Source organism: Macrobrachium rosenbergii, chromosome 47, assembly GCF_040412425.1.
Source record: "Macrobrachium rosenbergii isolate ZJJX-2024 chromosome 47, ASM4041242v1, whole genome shotgun sequence".
NCBI lineage: Eukaryota > Metazoa > Arthropoda > Malacostraca > Decapoda > Palaemonidae > Macrobrachium > Macrobrachium rosenbergii.
The window spans coordinates 46,113,305-46,133,496 of record NC_089787.1 but is presented as its reverse complement, the minus strand read 5'-3'; the positions used below and the strand labels follow the sequence as shown (position 1 = coordinate 46,133,496).

The window sequence follows — 20,192 nt, the reverse complement described above, 5'->3', positions numbered from 1 at the left end:
TTTTCAGTGGAATGGAAATCCTCATTTTATTTCATTTACTGTTAAACTTTTTAACGTACATTTTTAAGAACTTGCACTTTTCTCAAATATTTTGAATGAAAGTTTATGTTAAAAGGCAGTACTGTATTCAAACAAACAAATTATGTATTTTATGTTAGCTTAAATGGATTGTAACAGAATGCAATAGATTGATGTTGCATGTTTATTTTTACTAAATGATTACAGTGACGGTTGAGTTTTCTGTACAGTAATGGTGTTTTTAATATTTTATCCTGAAGACTGGCAGAAGGACTGCATTGCAGAGGGCATTGACTCAAAGAATCTTTTGTTTTCATTGCCAACTAGTGGTGGGAAGACCCTTGTTGCTGAGATTCTTATGTTGCGGCAGTTGCTGCTAAAGAAGAAAGATACCCTCTTCATTTTGCCCTATGTTGCTCTTGTACAGGAAAAGGTAAGTTGAAATTTAAAAGGCAAGCTTTGTGTACAAGCAAAATTCAGTTGTTAATGGTTAATACATCATTTTGTTTTAAGGCCCAAAACAGTATTGTCAAGTAACACCTAGTTACCCTTGTAAGTTTTAGGGATTTTCTTGTCAACAGACTTAAGCAAAACTTGAGTATTTCAGAATTCTATTCTTCTCAGGTTCATGGCATATCACCTTTTGGTGTTGAATTGGGATTCCTTGTAGAGGAATATGCAGGAAGTCGAGGCAGTTTCCCACCTAAAACGGGTAGAAGAAAGTGAGTAGTTTATTATGTATACCACAAAGTTTTACCTTAGTTTTAGTGTGTTGTAAAATGGACAACTCCCAGTAATGCTTACTCTTGAATGTGCCTGTTGATTTCTTCAGTGGACTTAGTACTCATCTTAACATCTGTAGCAAAATAAATTCTTATTAGACATTTTTAAAACTTTGATTATTTTTTAGACTTTGGATTCTTTGCATAATGAATCAAAAAACATGTTTGTGGAATAATTGAATAGGCAGTAGATGCTTTGTGAACAACTGTCATGACCTACCTTGTATGCAGAAAAGCATGTTAACACTAACATATTTCATGTGAATGTCCAAACTTCAATCATCAGCAAATGTCAGGTTTGGAAATAAAATCAGTCAAGGAAACTTTGCCAGAATGAAGCATCATATTTGGTTTATCAAGTAATTGTTTTAGGGCCTGCAGTTTATAAAATGAAATCCAAATTCTGTTATTAAAACAAGCAGTTCAGAGCAGTCCTCTGAGTTAGAAATTTTAGATTGTAGGCCAGGGCAGAATACATAAAAGTTCTAAAATTGTGTATGAACAGTGTATTGGGTTTATTAAATTACATGTGCTTGGCTTTACTCTGGTCTCCTGCATCATGGCCTTGTAATTGTTCAAGAAATTTTCATAAAAAATTGCTCTTCCCCTTTCCCAGTTAGAGCTAATTGACTTACTCGGTCCTCTCACTCAGATCTAGTATTCTGCGATTGCAGGATTGGCCACTCCCTAAGGTAATGAGGAAAATATATACAGAAGAACCCCAAACCTTGACGCTAATTTATTCCAGAAGAAGCGTCAAGATGTGATTCACTCGAGATCCGAATAAATTTTTTCCATAAGAAATAACTGGAAACGGATTAATCCTTTCTCAACCACCAGTTATTATCCTAACCTTGCCTTTTTATACAAAACATTAAACATAAATTACAATTAAATAACTTCAAAGCTAAATAACATACAGTACTGTATTAGATGCACTTTTTTTTATTTCAAGTGTATATTGTATAAAAAGACTGCCGTACGTCCAGTGTTGCTGTTTACCAATTGGAGACCGAGCAACGTAGGCTAGGTTAGCTACTGTACTGTGCTGAGTAGGCACAGAAGTTGTAATAATAAAACATTGAAAAACAAGCCTGATTACTACAGTAAATTAATAAAGTATTGAAAACTAGCCGAATTACGTCTGTTATCACAAACTTACAAAAAATTGCTTATGATACATTAGCAGTTTGCCTTTCAGCCATTTGCCATGAATGGATGTAAACAAACTGTAACGCCGCGCTGGTGGCCTGTCGTGGTAACACAAAGGTTGTTTACTTACAGTAGTATTTATGGTAAATTTCATAGAGAGTCTGCTGGAATACTGTATGTATATTACGTTTACAATACCATATTATATTTCATGGGACCCATGTTTTTATCAAACTACAGTACGAAAAGCCACAAAAAATAAGGAAATAGATCAAAACACTCGAAGCATAGCTGAGTGGAGTTTAAACGACGCTTGAGAACAATGCCAACTAGCTCTGACTGACTGAAACACAAAACTTTTTGTGTACAAAAATCATGTGGTTTATTGGGTTGGATTCTGGTTTTTTGTTCAAGCTCCAGTGCAAAATTTACTCAACATTTTGTGTCGAAATCCGATTATGTCGAGTTCTGATAGGGTTGAGGACTGGGATTCTGTTATGTATACAGTGTCCCCTATTTTATGCGTTTCACATTTCCGTGTTTCATTTTGTTGCAGATTTTTATGGAACACATCATTCACTTGTCCACAGGGGAAATTTCACTAATTTGCAGATTTTTCTTTGGGCTGTATCTCTAAAATTATCATCAATTTCTCATTTTCTTCGTCGAGCAACACTGTGTATTCACTAATTACTGTATTTTTTCATTAGAATATATGTACAGTATACTGAGAGAGAGAGAATGATGGCACAAGAATTTTTTTAACAAATTTATGGGAGATGGTGAAGACTAACCACGTTTGCATGATGAATAAATAATTTACCCAATAATAAGTACTAATTTTCAAATACTAATAAGATTAATAAGGTTAAATAATAATAATAAAATACAGGCAGTCCCTGGTGATTGGCGGGTTCACTCATCAGTAATCCAGTTTTACGGCACTTGTCTAGCAATGAAAATCTGCAATTTTCAGCGCCGATATGCACTGATTTCCACTTACTGGTGCCAATAATCAGGTGTTGGCGTTGATACATACCTAACAGAGGCGCCAATCTCTGCTTATCGTCATGCCGTCAGAATGGAACCCCCGCCAATAACTGGGGACTGCCTTACTGCAATTAAAAAATTTATGCTTTTCTACAGTAAATTATGTGAAATTTTAAATGAACAAATGCATATTCCCAATCTTTTCCAAAGCTCCGAAGTGAGGGGGCGAGGTTGGACCTGTCATATATGTCAGATATCTGACTGCAACCCTTCTTGGTCAGATATTTGACATATATGACAGGGCCAACCTGCCCCCTTACTGCGGAGCTTTGGAAAAGATTGGGAATATGTATTTGTTTAAAATTTCACATAATTTATTATAGAAATGCATAAATTTTTTAATTACAGTATATTATTATTATTATTATCATTATTTCTGGGATCGACCTGTGTTGCCGAGTGAAATGTCCCATATAGCACACATTTCTAGGTATAAATATTTGCTAGATATACCAGAGAAAAAAGCCATATAGCTAATAGGATGCCAGACTTACTACCTCTGAAGCGATCATCCTTATAGGATGTCGGTATGTCATCTAGGAGCGAGTGGAAGCCACTACCACAGATGCTTAACCCAAATAGATCTCTCCTCTCCCAAACCCCCCTCTACCTAAGGGGTGCCGTTACAGCGGTCCTTCTCCTTCGCTACTACTACTTCTACCCAGAACCTTCATCCCGAAATAGCACCCAAGCTTTGGCCAGCCTAGGGTGGGAAAAAAGAGGGAAGGGTTCACTGGGCGACACAGGTCTTCACCCAGAAATAGATTTTTCCTTTGTCAAAATCCCTTTTCTGGGATCGACCTGTGTCGCCGAGTGAAATAGTAGCAGAGAATTTGCAATCCCATGACCTTAACAACATGGCTGTGACCCCAGTCATCTTCGCGATGGTCTGCACTATTCTCTGTGAATCGGTCCAACCACTAGTAGCACTTTCGACACTCTTAATGAAGGCTTCGATTGACAGGAAACCCTCCTTGGGCCTCAAATTATCGAAGTCAGGGATGGGCCATAACAGAATGGGAAGTTTTGTCAAAACACTGGCCGGCATGGAATGTTGCATTGCAATCCCCTATGGAGTGGACTGAGCCATTCCTGCTGCTATAGTTTCTTGCCAACATAGACACATTACTTGCACTACCCCTGTTCGGAACTCCCGATGGTATACTACTGTTTGTTTCTCTCATGTTCATCTGGTTTCCACCCCTCTGCTGTCTCCACTCTGAATTCTTCCCATAACGCTTTTTCATATTGTTCATCATTTTCACTACTTTCCCCACTTTTTGTCGGACTAACTTCTACCACCCTACTGTTTCTCTCTTCTTCGTCGCCCTCTCATGTGTGTAGGCACTCGTGCTCCTTGTATTATACACCATTGTCTCAGATTAATTAATGTATAGAAACCTTTCTTTTATGTCAAATGTTCTAAGTGTAAACATTGATAATCTTTTGTGTATAAGCAAAAATGAAGTTAAAGGGAAATTATACAGAGTAATGATGTCAGGAGAGGAATGGAAAATGTCAGTAATAAAAGAACTTATTTACTGTAAAGAACATTTTAGTTCATTTATCATAAGTTTTATACAGCTGAAAGAAGTTTTAGATTATTTGTGTACAGGCTGGTTTTATCAGGTTGTAAGACCCAAAGATAAGGGATTTTGACAAAGGAAAAATCTATTTCTGGGGGAAGACCTGTGTCACCCGGTGAAATATCCTTTTAGCACATATTTCTAGGTATAAGTATTGCTAAATATACCAGAGAAAAAGCTAAACACAATGCCAGGGTTACGACCCCTGGATCGAACGCCATTTATATATGGTGTCGGTATACACAAAGGGTGAGTGGTGCCACTGCCACAGGCCTCCGCCCTATAGAGCTCTCCAATCTCAAAACCCCGAAAAGTGAGGAGCTGTTACATACCTCACTTTCTTCTCCCAGCCAACCACCACCTCAGCCGCCATCTTGTAAACATCCCAAGTTAGCACCCCCCCAAGCTTGGTATGCCACTCAGGGGGGGAAAGGAAATACAGGGATGGGTCACCGTGTGGGGTCTAGGACAACTGGCTGTGGCAGACTGGCCGCAGCCTAACTGGCCACAGCCCAACTGGTCGTAGGGGAGGACTGGCCGCAGCCGACTGGCCACCAGGGTTGCTGAGAAATCCGCATTTATTGGATGTTAAAAAGTAACTTGTGCGTGTGTGTGTATGTGTGTGTGTGTGTGCGTGTATGTGTGTGCTGAATTATTGAATATAAAACTAAAAGTAAAAGAAAATTAAAGAAAATAAAAAAGTTAAGTTTTATTAAGGTGAATTATCGGAATAAAAAAACCGCAGAAAATAGCAGTTACATAACTATATATATCTTAAGAGAAGTTATGCGCAATTTCTCTAAGATACTCTAAAATATTTCTGTTCTCAAACTGTAGTACCACTGATTTTATACGAGCTTCTGCTTCTCGGAATTTCTTCAATTTTATATGCATTTGACCAGCAATTAGCTGTTCGTAGTACAGATCTCGCCCTCGTTGCACCTTTTTCAAACTATCGATAAACTTCCAGATTGTTGGATGTTGCATCCCTAGTTCATTTTGCAGCCTCGATGAGCAGCTTCGGCATGGTTGTTTGTTCTATCCTCATCATTTATGCATCGTTCGTAAACATTCCAAATGTGTAACGGAAAAAGGGGAGAACGTCTGCCAGTGCCCCTTCTGTTCAATCTTCCTACATAATTGTCTTCCAGCCAATCTAGAAGTTCTAGAAGTTCCTGTGGAAGGTCATCTGCTAATTCCATTATAGCTGCTGTAATATGATCGGGTGGTACAAATGCTAAGGCAATTATCATTTTAGCTCGCAGAGCAAAATTGGCATCACTATTGTATTGTTGAGATAACCCCATAGCTGTTAATTTTTTGTATACATTCTGCGCAAAGTGAAAAAAGCAGCCCCTAATATTAGCAGATGGGAAATAATATTGCAGACTTTTGAAATTCCCTATTTCATAATCACAGTATATTATTTCTGGCTGTAGTCTTGGTTGAATTTCTAGAAGCATAGAAAACAATTTATCATAAGTTTATGCGTAGTTTATTTGGCAGTAACGCATAGATAAACGGATGCATACCACCGTGCATCTCAGCAAGAATGACATACACTTGACAAAAAGCGGTGGTGTAATTTTTGAATGTCCCATCCACAAAAATTTTCTTTGCTTTAAGTAAATGTGTATTGCTTTCCTTTCCAAATATAATGATTCTGCAGGATTCATCTTGGTTGTCTGCTAGAAGGAATTTCTCTGATCCATAATTTTGAATATTAACAGGAATAACCAATTCCTCTAAAGATGTAGGATTAGCAGGTGCGTAGAAAAATCCTTACGTTCTCTTCTCACCATTTTTCACAAAGCACCATGACTTGCATGACTCCTTGGCACGCTTCATTAACATTTTCTAAACATTCATTAATCACAACAGATGTTTGTTCCATTGTTTCTGAAGCCCGCAATTTTATTTTTCGATATTGTTTTTCCTTTTTCCACTTTGGCGGGTCAGCATTATGCGAATGCTCATTGATATATTTTACAACTTCACCATTCTTTACATGTATTCTCGCCTTGCATTGTCTTCTCCTTTCACATCTCCAAAACTCTGTGATATTATCAGCTCCATGTCGATCGAAAACGTATATATAGCCATCTCGCACAAACTTTTCTTTTCCTCACTGTGAGAGTATACCCGATGCCATTGTAGAAGGTTGGATGTAACTGAATATTTTAAACTGTAAACTTAAAATCGAAGATTTCTAAATAGGTAATCCTAGCATTTTTCTTTGTTAATCTATTGACATTTTTCTGAGAGAGAGGCATTGTAAAATAGCATTGTTTCTGAGAGAGAGGGCATTGTAAAATAGCATTGTTTCCTTTTTCGTTAATTGACATATTTTCTGAGAGAGAGGCATTGTAAAATAGCATTGTTACCGTGTTACTCGTTAATTGACAGAGACAGACAGACAGAAATAAATTTTTTCTCTCATCTCTTCTTCTTATAGATTTACTGTATTCAAATATTTTCTGAGAGAGAGAGAGAGAGAGAGAAACAATTTTTTCTCACATCTCTTCTCTTATAGATTTACTTTCTCCTGCGGCCAGTTAGGTTGCAGCCAGTCGTCCCCTACGGCCAGTTGGGCTGCGGCCAGTCGGCGACGGCCAGTTGGACGACGGCCAGTCGGCAACGGCCAGTTGTCCCATTCCCCACCGTGTGACACAGGTCCTCCCCCAGAAATAGATTTTTCCTTTGTCAAAATCCCTTTTCTGGGCTCGACCTTTGTCACCTGGTGAAATTATAACAGAGAATCAGCCATACAAAAGCTTGGTGGAGCCCTCTAAGAATTACGTTAATGGAGCTAAATAAAACTATAAGAAAATTACTGTTTTAATAACCCAAAGCAGTAATAATAAAACATGATTAACAATATAGGGCACACAGACAAAATTAGTTACACCAAGAAACTTAAGGCTAACAAAAGGGGAACAACAAAATATGCAAAACGGTCAGGAGTCAGGCTGTGAAGCAGGCCTGACCTAAAGATAGAAGGCATGGCGAGTAAACGAGGCAGGCAGGCAAGAGAGGAAAAAAGGACAGGATAAACTAAGGTTACATAAGCTATTCTAGGGCAGGAGGAACAATACTTCCTGCAGCCACTGTGGAAAATTTAAGAGCCTCTAGAGATTTAAGGTAGTGGCGTTTGAACACTGTTGGTGATTTCCAGCCCGTATATTTTTTAAGATCATCAAATTTCATATTATGGAAATAATTAGTGGAGGTGGCCACTGCTCGAATATCATGTACCCTAGGTACTGAATCCGGGTTTGCTTGCTTTATGAAATATAGTATTTGTTGCCTGATGGCCTTTAAAGAAATGGTTCCTCCATTTTCTCTAACAAAAAGAGGGCCAGACATTATATTAGAAGTTCTATTTAAATAAGCCTTTAAAGTGTTAATTGGGCATAAGGACAGATCCTGTGGAAGGGGGATACCTTCCAAGGGGACCATCTATTTTGTGGATCTTCATTCTTAGCTAAAAACTTGAGATCCGGAGACAACAGAACTTCTCCTGTCGGGAGGAAATCAACATGGTTCAGTTCTCTAGAGAGAGCAGACAGTTCAGAAATTCTGGCACCTGAGGCTAGGCTAATTAAAAATAACGTTTTCCTTAACAGACTCGAGTATGAACAGTTCATTATCAGTGTCCGATGCTAATTTAAGTACATCATTTAAGAACAAGGAAACCGTGTGGGGACGGGTTGCTGGTCTAAGACGAGCGCATGCTTTAGGAATTGACAAAAAATATGAGTCTAAGGTTAATATTGAAGCCATGTAAAAATATTTTTCTTAAAGCCGATTTTGCTGTAGTAATAGTACTAGAGGCCATTCCTTTCTCAAATGACCTGAAGAAAGAGATTGCAAGGTTCGTGGTCATTCCTTGAGCTTCAGATTCTCTCAGAAATAATGCTAACTTTTTAACTGCTGAGTCATATTGTCTGAGGGTAGATTCCCTTTTGTCAGATTCTATGAACAGTGTATTAATAGGATCAATGTTAGCATCTTTCTGAGCTGCAAATTTCATGAAGCCCATAAAGATAGGGCATTCAGAATTCTTGAGGAAGCTGACACAGTCCGAGTTTGTACTATTTGTGTCAACCTTGGACTGGGGATTTGTATCTTGGAGTTTCAACTCTAGAAGAAGAGGAAACCAATTGCTCTTCGGCCAGTTGGGTGCCACAAGTGCTACTTGACCTTTGAATGATCTGAGTTTGTGTAAAACTTTCATCAATAGGTTTATTGGTGGAAACAGATAGAGCCTTTGCCACTTGTTCCAGTCTGTTGACATCGCATCTGTGGAGTGAGCTAGAGGGTCTAGATTGGGCGCAACGTAACACGGAAGTTTGTGGTTGCTCTCTGTGGCAAACAGGTCCACCTGGAGACCTGGTACCTGACGACAAATCCACTCGAATGATGCTTTGTCCATTGACCATTCGGACTCCAGTGGAGTTGTCCTGGACAGTGAATCTGCAATGACATTCTGGACACCTGCCAGATGGGTAGCTGACAGGTGCCAACGGTGTTTCCTTGCCAGGGAGAAAATTGCTCTCATTACCTGATTGATCCGGCTCGACTTGGAGCCCCCTCTGTTTATGCAGTGCACAACTACTGCACTGTCCAGTACCAGTCTGATATGAATCTGTCTGGTTGGACGTAGTTTCTTTAGAGTTAGAAATACTGCCATTGCTTCTAGAATGTTGATATGGAACTGGCGGAACATAGTTGACTACGTTCCTTGAAAACTTTCTTGTGTTGGGAATATCCTCCCCACCCGCTCAGGAAAGCATCCGTATGGATCACCAATGATGGAAAGGACATTTGGAATACCTTTATATCTCCGTAAAGCACAGATGATTAGGGTATTCTCAAGTTAGAGTTGACTATATCTGCTAAAATCAAACTGATTCCCTTCCTTATGGTTCACTTTCCAGTATTGTCACATATTATGTCAAAAGGGCTGGCAGAGAACATGACCAGGGAACAATTACTTGAAATCTATAGGCCAAGAGCTTAACAGGTTGTATGTAGCCCCGAGTCAACTTAGCCTAATAACAGAGATAAAAACTTTGCTCAAGAGAGATTCTGAAGCTTAACAGGTTGTATGTAGCGCCGAATCAACTTAGCCTAATAACAGGAGATAAAACTTTGCTCCAAAGAGAGATTCTGGCTTTAGAACTATAATACTGAACCTAAGAATATAAACATCCTGGCTTACCTTCTCAATCCGAACCAATGTGCACAGATATTCAGAGCTATCAATGAACTAGGCTCCAAGAAATGTAATATGGGTCAAATCAAACCAACTCACAATGTTGTTCCAGTAACATAATACAACCTCTCATAATAAAATGGCCCCAGAAGAAGATTCAGTTTTGTATAGAATCTCTTTTTACCCCTCAGGAACATAGTGATTTAGTGCCAAAAATATAGGATTGAACTGAATATAGAATTTAGGTCAAAGGCCAAGCACTGGGAGCTATGAGGTCATTCAGCGCGGAAACAGCAATTGACAGTAAAAGGTTTGAAAGGTGTAACAGAAGGAAAACCTCAGAGTTGCACTGTGAATCAGTTATTAGGAGAGGCTGGAAAGTAAGATGGCATGCAGCAAAGAACCTTAAGCAATGCGTACAGTGCACCTCACTACCCAATACAGAGGCCAAAAATATAACCTAACCAAAGTCTCCATGTCTGAAACTTGATTTTACTAATTAAGGCACTATTCCACACAAAACAAATGAACTACATGCCTACCAACATGTCAAAAGTGGAATACGAATCCAAGAAACCTGGAAATATTGGCTACATGTAATAAAATCAGCAATGCTGCTGTCATCAACTGAAACAAAACCAGCAATACTACCTATATCTACTGACAACAAAATCAGCAACTAAACTTCGAAACAGCCAACATAAGCCTAATAAATCAGCTCTGCCTACAAGCAGTTTCCCCGACATAAAACAGATAGAAAAATGTCTATGGCTACAAATGACCAATGCACCTACCCGACCCTTTCAAAAAGAGCTCCCTAATTGCTAAAAGCTTCTAACTCCCTGTGCAATGAAAGAGTACAGTACTGTACTATCATAGCAGCTATCATCTTCAGCTACAAAGAGGCAACCACTGACTGACTGTAAGGCTACCATGAGGTTGACACAATGTAAGAAATATGGCAACAATAATAATCTCTTTAACCTAACTACTTTGTTAACACACTCAACTCATGATCCAAAGAATAGCAATAGCCTAGATAAAAGAGGAAAAAAGATTCCTGGACTGCTGACAATAAGTATCCCACCAGTAAAGTAGAAAAATTCATGATGCATATAAAATGCAATAATGAATGCAGCGAATGTACATGTATATACTTATACACTTTGATTACAGAGGTGTGATGACAGAGTATTAAAATTCATGACCTGAAAGCTTTAGAATGTTAATGTTGGAAATCAGGAAGTTACTCAGGGACGTGGTGTCCCGACACAGGAAAAGAGCAAATTCAAAGATGGCGATGGTTTGGACATACGAATGGAAGGGCAGCTAGTCAGAAACATTCATGGCAAGTCTCAGGTGAAGATCTGAGCCAGTCAGGAACTGAGGCAGAAAGCATGCTTGACCCACAAAAAATTTTAATGATGTTGATAATTACCAACAACCCTCCATCTAACCCAGTTAAAAGACAAGAAAACGTAAAAGAGAAGGTTCATAGCCTGACAGGTGGAAGGAAAAGCTCCTTCTCCTTGAGAAATTAAGTACAATGCTACTGTACAGTACAAGAATCGCTTTAGCTAATATAATCCAGTGATGTAAGGCATAAAGGATACTTTCCTGTGAACTGATGAAACTTTAAACTCTCTCTCTGCCATCTCTGTAGACTGTACAGATTAACCAATACAAAATTCATTGGAGCTCAGCTTCTATGGTTAACAAAATTCTTGAAAAAATAAATTCAGTCACAAAATACCAAATTTTACAAAGGTGACAACATTTTTCCATAAAAACAGTGGGAGAACAAAGAAAATTAAGTTTACTTAAAAGCTCTGTTAAATGGTTTATTGTGGCAGTGTAAAAACTTTTTATTCCAAAGGGAAATGAAGAGTAGAACCACTTTTTAATTACATCAACACTTTAAAACCAATTACCTAAATACTAGTTCCACAGTCTTAAATGGAAATCATTTGTTGGGTGTGTAAAATATAGGCTCTCGCCACGGTAAAGTACTTTGATAACAGCCAAGTCACTAAAGGTATCTGATCCACAAAACAGATATACAGTAATATAAAACTGCTTTTCTGAAGTGTAAATTACATGAACGATACAACTGTATTTTCAAAGTACAGCCAAAGTGACAGGTGATTTACATGGCAAAAGATGTTCAAGGTGACTGACGATTCAAAAGTGGTCGTGGACAAGCAGATACATTAAGACTAAGATGAAAGAGAGGAACAAAATTACTAGTTAGGTGACAAGGGAGAATGTGGGCAATGTCTCACTAGTCACACTTCAAGGGTGATCAACAAATTGGTATTACTTCACAGTGTGTACTGTGCTCAAGTGTTCACGAACTGAGGGGAGGCGGGGGGGAGTAGTTTAATCTGTAAAATTTGGTGGTGTAACACTATTGTTGATCGTGTGCATAATCTGGCAAAATCCTTGTTATATGAACGGCATCAATCTGATCAGTTTCAGGGTGGCCAAAGTGAACATGAAAAGGTTGAGTTCTGGCATAATTCAAATTCTAACTCACTACCAGGTCTACTTGTATCATAATGTACTTATCTTTTATTTACTAATATCAAACATGTGAATTAACAAATACACGTACTTATTTCTCTTTCCTACTTCTTTGGAGGTACAAATAAAACTTGTAGTCTGAAAATACAAGAAGTTACATTAAAAAAATAAATATATTCCAGTTCATCAGAAATTACACCTCACACAAAATTATCCAAATTAATGGCATTTTTTTAGTACAACTAGAAATCACCTGTAATTAAAATTAATACTACTATATACACTAAAACCTTCAGTACATGAACTTCTGAAGTAAAATGATTGAATATGGCAATATATTTAACAAATGAACCACACTGATTGCGGTGTGGTTCATTAGCCTGGATATGAATCGTTATCATCTTTAGCCACTTTGAATAAAACATTGATCAAATCCGTCAGAAGCCTGTAATCTCTCAACACCAACTAAGAACAAAATGAACAATGGATTTACCATCAAGGCAACAGTTTAAAAATGTCAAAGCCAATAGTTATTAAGCCAAAAGGGTTTCTCGATTTTCTTTCCAAAATTAAATTTGGCTACAAAACTGACAACTTGTAAGAAACCGCACTGGCGGTCTTATGTCAAGCCAATAGTTATTAAGCCAAGGGTTTCATCACTATCGATTTTTTCTTTCCAAAATTAAATTTGGCTACAAAACTGACTTGTAAGAAACCGCACTGGCGGTCTTACGGGCGCCCGAGTGTGTGAGTCATCCATCGGACAAAAACAAGACAAAGCATCTTGCTTTTTCTCTCTCCCTTCCGTGCATCAAGCTGGAAGTGCTCGAAGGAATGCAACTTCTACCATACATTATTCCTGTCTATTTCTCTATAAACCGTGTTGTCTCGATTCATGTACAATCACCTACTTGCATTGCCATGCAAGCATTTCAGTCATGTACTAATAATGTTCCACCGAATCTTCTGTAATCAAACTGTACGTATGTTTCTGTTGTTTTGTGAAGACCGCAAACGTCTCGCTGTTTCATATATTGTTCTACTCGTGTGATAGGTAATCTGTCTCGAATCTCACGCAATGTCCCATATGAAATTCCTGGCCTTTCCATTGATATGTTTTATCATTGTACGTTTATTATGTCTCTACAATCGCCATCTGTCTGTCCACAAGCACAGATGTCCGAAATATAACCTCTGTTTGCCGTCTGTGGTAGAAACTTCTTTTGCGGCTCGCACCAATATGCTTTCTTCGAAGAGATTCTGTACATTCATTCAATGAGAACCACCAATAAACTAGACCTTTTGTAGTGTCCTCAATACCATCCTTACAAACTTACCCAAGCCTAGGTATCCTACCCTAGACTCAGATGTATCTTTTGTCACATATTTTTTCTACTAATCATGAAAAATATTTTAATCACTAAAAAAAACGTACTGCTTCTACTGTACATGCTTTGCAAACTGAAATCATGTTCCTATTAAAACATACAGCTCAATCACATACAGCAATATCTAAATATCACATCTCTTTCAAAGATGAAATGAATTACTCATATGAACTATGTTTGTTGTTAAGAGATTAACCAGCAAAAGACTAGCTGTAGATACCATGCGGCATTGGCATCATTTTTATTGCTTTTTCTTTAAAAAAACGACTATACTCATCTTTTGCTGCTCTACTATGAATTCAGGGCCCTCCTGTAACACGGTTTTCATAATAACTTTTTATCTATACATTTCTTGTCTGCTTATTCAGAATACACATTATATCTACATAAACTTTGACTGTGTTCTGTTTACGTAGGTTGAATAGATTTAGTACTTATAATGTAAAAGTGATTTTTTAGAATGGGCCAACACTCAGTGAAAAGGTTTCAGACACTCGTTACGTAACTTATGACAGCATTCTTCCCTCTTTCTCAGTGGATGATTGGCTATACGTAACAGAAGGCTGAGCCCTGGCAACAATGACATAAAAATTTAAATTCAAGCAAATCAGTACACCTTTATGAACTCTGAAACCTCTCCACTGATAACTGTCATAATGAACAAACCAACAAAATATGTTAATAACTACAAAAACACTTCGATTATTAGTCTAACTCCCAAAATAAGTTTCCTAAGAAATTACAGTCTACTTTATAGGTCACAGAAATCAGATTGACAAGATGCTAGAATAGTTGGTAATTTTTCAAACCATAGTAGACAAGCTTGATTTGATAACTGCTATATCCAATGTCAAGCAATTTTTATTTATTGGCTATCTACCTATTTACTGGCTTTAAACCTTCAGCAATAATTATCGTCAGAATGATGACTTCATAAGGCTCCACCCACTTTGGCCTCGTTGTAATTCAGGGTAACACTGAAGGCTATCATGGGCATCGTTGGATTAGAAAATTTAACTTCTGGCTATAAAAGCTCATTTCTCAGTGGTTGAAATGCTAAATGATCCTCAAGGTTCCCAGCTGTTGGCCTAAACGTTTTAATTCATATATATTACTGCTAGCACATAATGCTGTTTTCCTTTACTACTGCTACCGTGTGTACTACGCTAAGCACAGATACCCACACATCTGGCATCGTTCCGCCATTCTTGAGTCTTTGTCTGTGTTTTCACTGTACAATAAGCCATGGCCTCCTCAGAAATTAAGTTTAACATTAGATGATAGGTTATTTCAAGTGGCTAACAAACTATGGCAACTGGGTATGTTATTGCCGATGTTGAAGCTAAGAATAAAAGTATATCGGATGATCCGTTGGTCTGCTGGAGATTTTAGCACATGTAAGCTTGTATTTACTTTGGATAAAAATCTTCATTTAACAAAATAGTTATATAAAGACTGTTTACATACAATCTCTCTCTTTCTCTCTTTTGGTGGCATAGTGAATAGTTAATGGAAATGTTCAAAATCTGAATGACATTACAAGTATTATAATCATGTTAAACTAAATACAAATCCAGACCATAAACACTGGATTTAAACTGAAACTGAATAATTGCCTATTCAGGCTATAAATGCAAGTATGGCCAGGGCTTTCTATAGAATATGAGTTGCAAATTATTAAGACAAATGCAGTTTTGCAACCTGTATCTCACTGATCAAGTGCAGTACTGAGAGAATTTTCATCAAAGTAGCTTAATAGAGTGTGTGTGTGTGTGTGTGTGTGTGTGTGTGTGTGTGTGTGTGTGTGTGTGTGTGTGTGTGTGTGTGTGTGTGTGTGTGTGTGTGGAGGTGGGTTGGGTCCACGTCACCTAGATGAAATAAGTGAGGTTTGGATAGGCTGGAATCTGTGGGTTTGCCAACATAGACATGGTATCTCCAGCATACACCTAAGGAAAACCACCTAATTTTTGAGCCATGCTGTTTCTTTCTTACCAACCTGGAACCCTACATAAGGCTCTGAACCACTTGTGGAACCAATGACAGTAATTCAGGTTCACTGCTGACCTCTTTCATGAGAATCAAGAAGCTAGAGTACAGTTGAACGAATACAAACATTTAGGCATGCATAATTATGTGCCCCAAGGTAAATTATATTTACGTTGGTTACTTTACAAAGTACTGTAGCCTACTTGGTAGTATCTTGGTATTGTCAGTTTTAATATAACTGACCTTTCAAGCAATACTCTATTGTGCCCCATGTGGTGTTAGCAAGGAGGCGAGTAGGAATAAGGCAAAAGGATGAACAGGGCCCTGCGGAGTGTTGGTTTAGGGCAGAAATTTCAAAGTTAAAAGAGAGACCACAGCACTGATGCTACTGAATCAATAGATCTAAATGCACACAGCTGAAATTCTTCCAAATACACTAATTATATGAGCCAACAATATAGCCTAAATGAGAAATATTTATTTATACTACTAACATCAACCCTCCAACAGTAAACTTAAAAATGCAAATTTTGTTGAGGAAAAAACATGTACAGAATTTACAGAAAAAAAGTGCCCAATGATTTCCAAGGTAGATCTAAGCCAGCTGTCTGCGGTGAGCTAGGCTATGGCAGTTGACGTTTTTCTATAGAACTTTACCTGCTGAACAAGAATTTAAGGTTATATTTTGGCAGCCAAATGTAATTGAGCTGTAATTTTAATAGAAATGCAGCTGACTACAGAGGGACCTGTTGGGAATCAAGGGGTTTGGGTGGAAAGACACTGAGAAGAATTGCTGACAGTAGGGGAACTCGTTGAGGATTTGGGGTTTAGGTGAGTAATAACTTGGGAAGAGTTTGGGCACCTTACTGTTGTGCTTTCTGTTCTAAATGACAAGCGTAAAAAAAAGGGCGAAGAAATGGACAGCAGGAGCCGTTCCAAAGGCACTTTCCATGCATTACTACTACTGCTGATTCCTGGCCCTATCACGCATGCGCGGTCTTACAGGTGAGCCAATCACCGGATGCCTCCAACAGTCCAACTGAGAGAGTAGAATTCTAAGCCGGTGTTCCGCAGTGGGCAAAACTGTGGCAACTGACGTTTTCCTATGTTATTTTACTTGCTTTACAAGAATTTAAAGTACATTACCGCTTGCCAGAACATACGAGCTTGCCGAGTCATTCAAAATGTGGATAGTGTAGCGCCGTTCGCTGCACCAAAGATAGAAAGCAAAGTGGTAATATTTTGCGGTGACGGTGCTTCTTGCCCCAACTGAAAAAGCTGAATGGTGTACAGTCGAGCTGACTATGGCAGTTGAGTTTTTCTGTGTTGCTGCCTTGTTTTGCCGGTTTAAGGTAATATTTTGCCCGGCCGGCTGTGTCAAATCAATTTGGCCCCCCAGACTGTATGGAGTCAGTGCAGGGGACCTGTTGGTACCATCGTGTAGCCTTCAAAGGTCAATTACATTTTAGTCACCTTAAGCCGACTGCCAAAATATTAGGTAATTCTGAGCCAGCTGTCCGCGGTGAGCTAGACTGAGCTAGACTATGGCAATTGACGTTTTCCTGTGTTATTTTACTTACTTTACAAGAATTTAAAGTAATATTTTGTCGGTGAGCTGTAACTAAACTGTAATTGACCTTTAAATACACGACGATTACCTGCGCAAGTGTCAGCAGCATTTTATGTCTTTTACCCCCCTCATATTTATTACCAGAAAATATGTTAGTGTTACCAATTCTTGACATAATAGTAGTAATTTAAAGTGTTTTATTTGTTTTATTGCAATAACAATATATGATGCCTGGTAGTGCTGGGCTTTACTAACATTAAGCAAATTCCAGAATTGCCAAGTCAGCTACAGCAGTCCATGGCGAAAATAACTACTAAGTGCGCAGCATAATAACCATGTTATTTACCGCAATTCAACCGACCCGGAAATACCAAATATTATTTTAAATTCTTGTTCAGCAGGTAAAATAACACAGGAAAACGTCAACCGCCATAGGCTAGTTCACCGCGGACAGCCGGCTTAGAATTACCACTTCCAACACAAGATGTATTGACTAGGGCACTTGACTAGTGTCAACACGTTAAGCTAAATCACAAATCATGAAAGAGGCATTCTGAGATGGATGTCTTGTGGGTTATAGCCTAACTGCCATAATGGACAATTCCATTTTGGTGGTTCACTTTGTGCTATGACTGGTGTACAAATGGCAGTAATTTTACTTTCAACCATTATCATATTTTGGACTTGATTAAATCATGTTTCTATGTTTTCATGTGCGCTCAAAATGTATTTGGTCCTTACTCTTGTACATGTTTGTTTGAATACATTCGACAACCGGTGAATTTTTACTTTAAACCATCAGATCTACTGAATTTTCATTTGAATATCTGATTTTCCTACGTTTTAACGTGTACTTTGAACATTTTGACTTTTACCTTGGTAGCAAATGACTCCTTACCTAACCTCAGCCATCTCAGTTTTACATAAGAGATCACGTCGTCCGTGATTCACAGTGATGCCAACTACTGGACTCCAGAATTCCCTCGATCCTCCGGCAGAAATTCCCCAGAATTCCCATTTCTTATATTATTTCCTATTTCATAGGAAACGTTAAAACAAGCGAACGAGGTAAGGAAAAGCTTTATTCAAAAATTCACTATAAATTAGCCAGCTAAAGACTTTTGTTTGTTATAAAAATGAAGGAAATGATTGAATATTACTAGAATGTAAGAGTTTTAGCTTAAAATTGCATTTTTCGACCATTTTCGTCGAGTCAAAGTTGACCAAAGAATGAAATTTTGGCACTTATCGTGATTTATATGAAAATATGTCAAAATTGATAAAAGCTACAACCATGATTATTTTTTTTGTTGTATTTCATGAAATTGCACACATTTACATATATAAGCTTTATGTAATGGCCAATACAAAACTGTGCAAAAATTACGAAAAGTGACTAAAGAATTTGAGATTGTAAGAGCCCGACGCTATCTCTCTTCCAAACACGTGTGTGTTCGTCGTCCCATCGGAGTGACGAGACGTTTGGCGCCTTACAAACAGAAACATACACACAGTTTGATAAAGAAGATTACGTTGGAACATTATGAGTACATGATTAGAATGCTTGCATGGTAAATGCAGTGGTGATTACATACATCAAGACAACAATGGTTAGGAGAAACAGACAGAAATATTGTATGGTTGAAATCACGCTCCTTTAGGATCTACTACCAAAAAACCCAATAATCTTTAAAAATTTGATTTGCTGAAAAATTCTATGGCTTCGTATAGGGTTCAAGAATGTGTCCACGAAATATTATGCTAAAATTTGCCCGTATTTCTCCTAGTTATGGCCTAAAATGTAACAATAACTATATACCCATAAAACACCAGTAGCGTTAAATGATTTAGTCTGGTATAGTTTTGGCTGATATATATTACGAAAACTTCCTTGAAATGAAATGTATGATGTCAATAATATCCTACTCGGCACTCTTTTTAGTTATTCCCAAAATGATGACAACACACGCCATACCATGACGCCCGACCAGGCTAGAGCGCTTCAGTTTCAAAGTTAGAAGGATCGTTTTTCTGCTCATAGCCTTGACTTGAACTCTGTATTTTTCTGGCGGTGTTTTTGTTTTTCACCGTGCTAAAAGGTCCAAGAGTTCACTTCATGCTTCCAAGAAACGCGGAAAGCCAAGTGGAAAAGTCCAGGTGAGAAGTAGAAGAAAGAGTTCAAGAAATTAGTGGGAATGGAGAGCGGAGAGAGAGAGAGCTGTCGCCCATCAAACGGGCGCAGGCAGCGATCTCTGCTGACCAGAGACCAACCACATCCACCCCTAAACGCTCTTTATTTGTTCGTCACTACCAAAGGGCAAAGATATTTTGAAAGAAGCAGTAGCTCAGGAGGCTGATATTATAGACGATCCTGAAAAAAAAATGATCATAATAAGTGAAGCAAGACTTGATGAATTACTTGAATCACGAATCCCTAATTGTGAATGAAAAGTAATTGCCAGGATCCATTTGCAAGGGATGGATTCGAGACACTAATAAAAAGTGTAGGCAAACTATGATACCTAGAGTAATACCTTGCAGCAAGATCAGACAGGGGGGACAAGACCTAAGAACATAGAATGTGTCTTAGGCACATAAATAATCAATTAATATTCTTATTTATAATCATTTTTGCATTAATTAATACCCAAAAATAAAAATTAAAACCACAGAATTAATTTATGCAAATCTTTAAGTCCCTTTACTTTTTATGTAACTAAAAACTTTGAAGGCCCGTTTCTCAAAACATAAGTTTCACCTTAAAATGTATCTCCTCATAGTATTGGACCAATCTAAATGAATTTCATATATAATATGAGAAACATGGTAATTAAAAAAGCCGGGGATTTTTTTTTTTAATATTTTGAGTTTTGATTTTTGGCAATTTTTTCTGTAATTTTCGGGAAAATTTCATAAAAA

The 20,192-nt window shown here is 37.9% G+C and overlaps 1 protein-coding gene across 1 annotated transcript in view; it reads left to right on the top strand.

The window, feature by feature from the left end:
• LOC136830919 (uncharacterized) overlaps nt 1-20,192 on the top strand; it is a 456,633-nt gene that overhangs the window by 73,435 nt on the left and 363,006 nt on the right. The window contains 3 exon segments of the mRNA XM_067090890.1: nt 279-451; nt 643-756; nt 11,049-11,165. Coding sequence (XP_066946991.1) covers nt 279-451; nt 643-756; nt 11,049-11,165 — 404 coding nt within the window.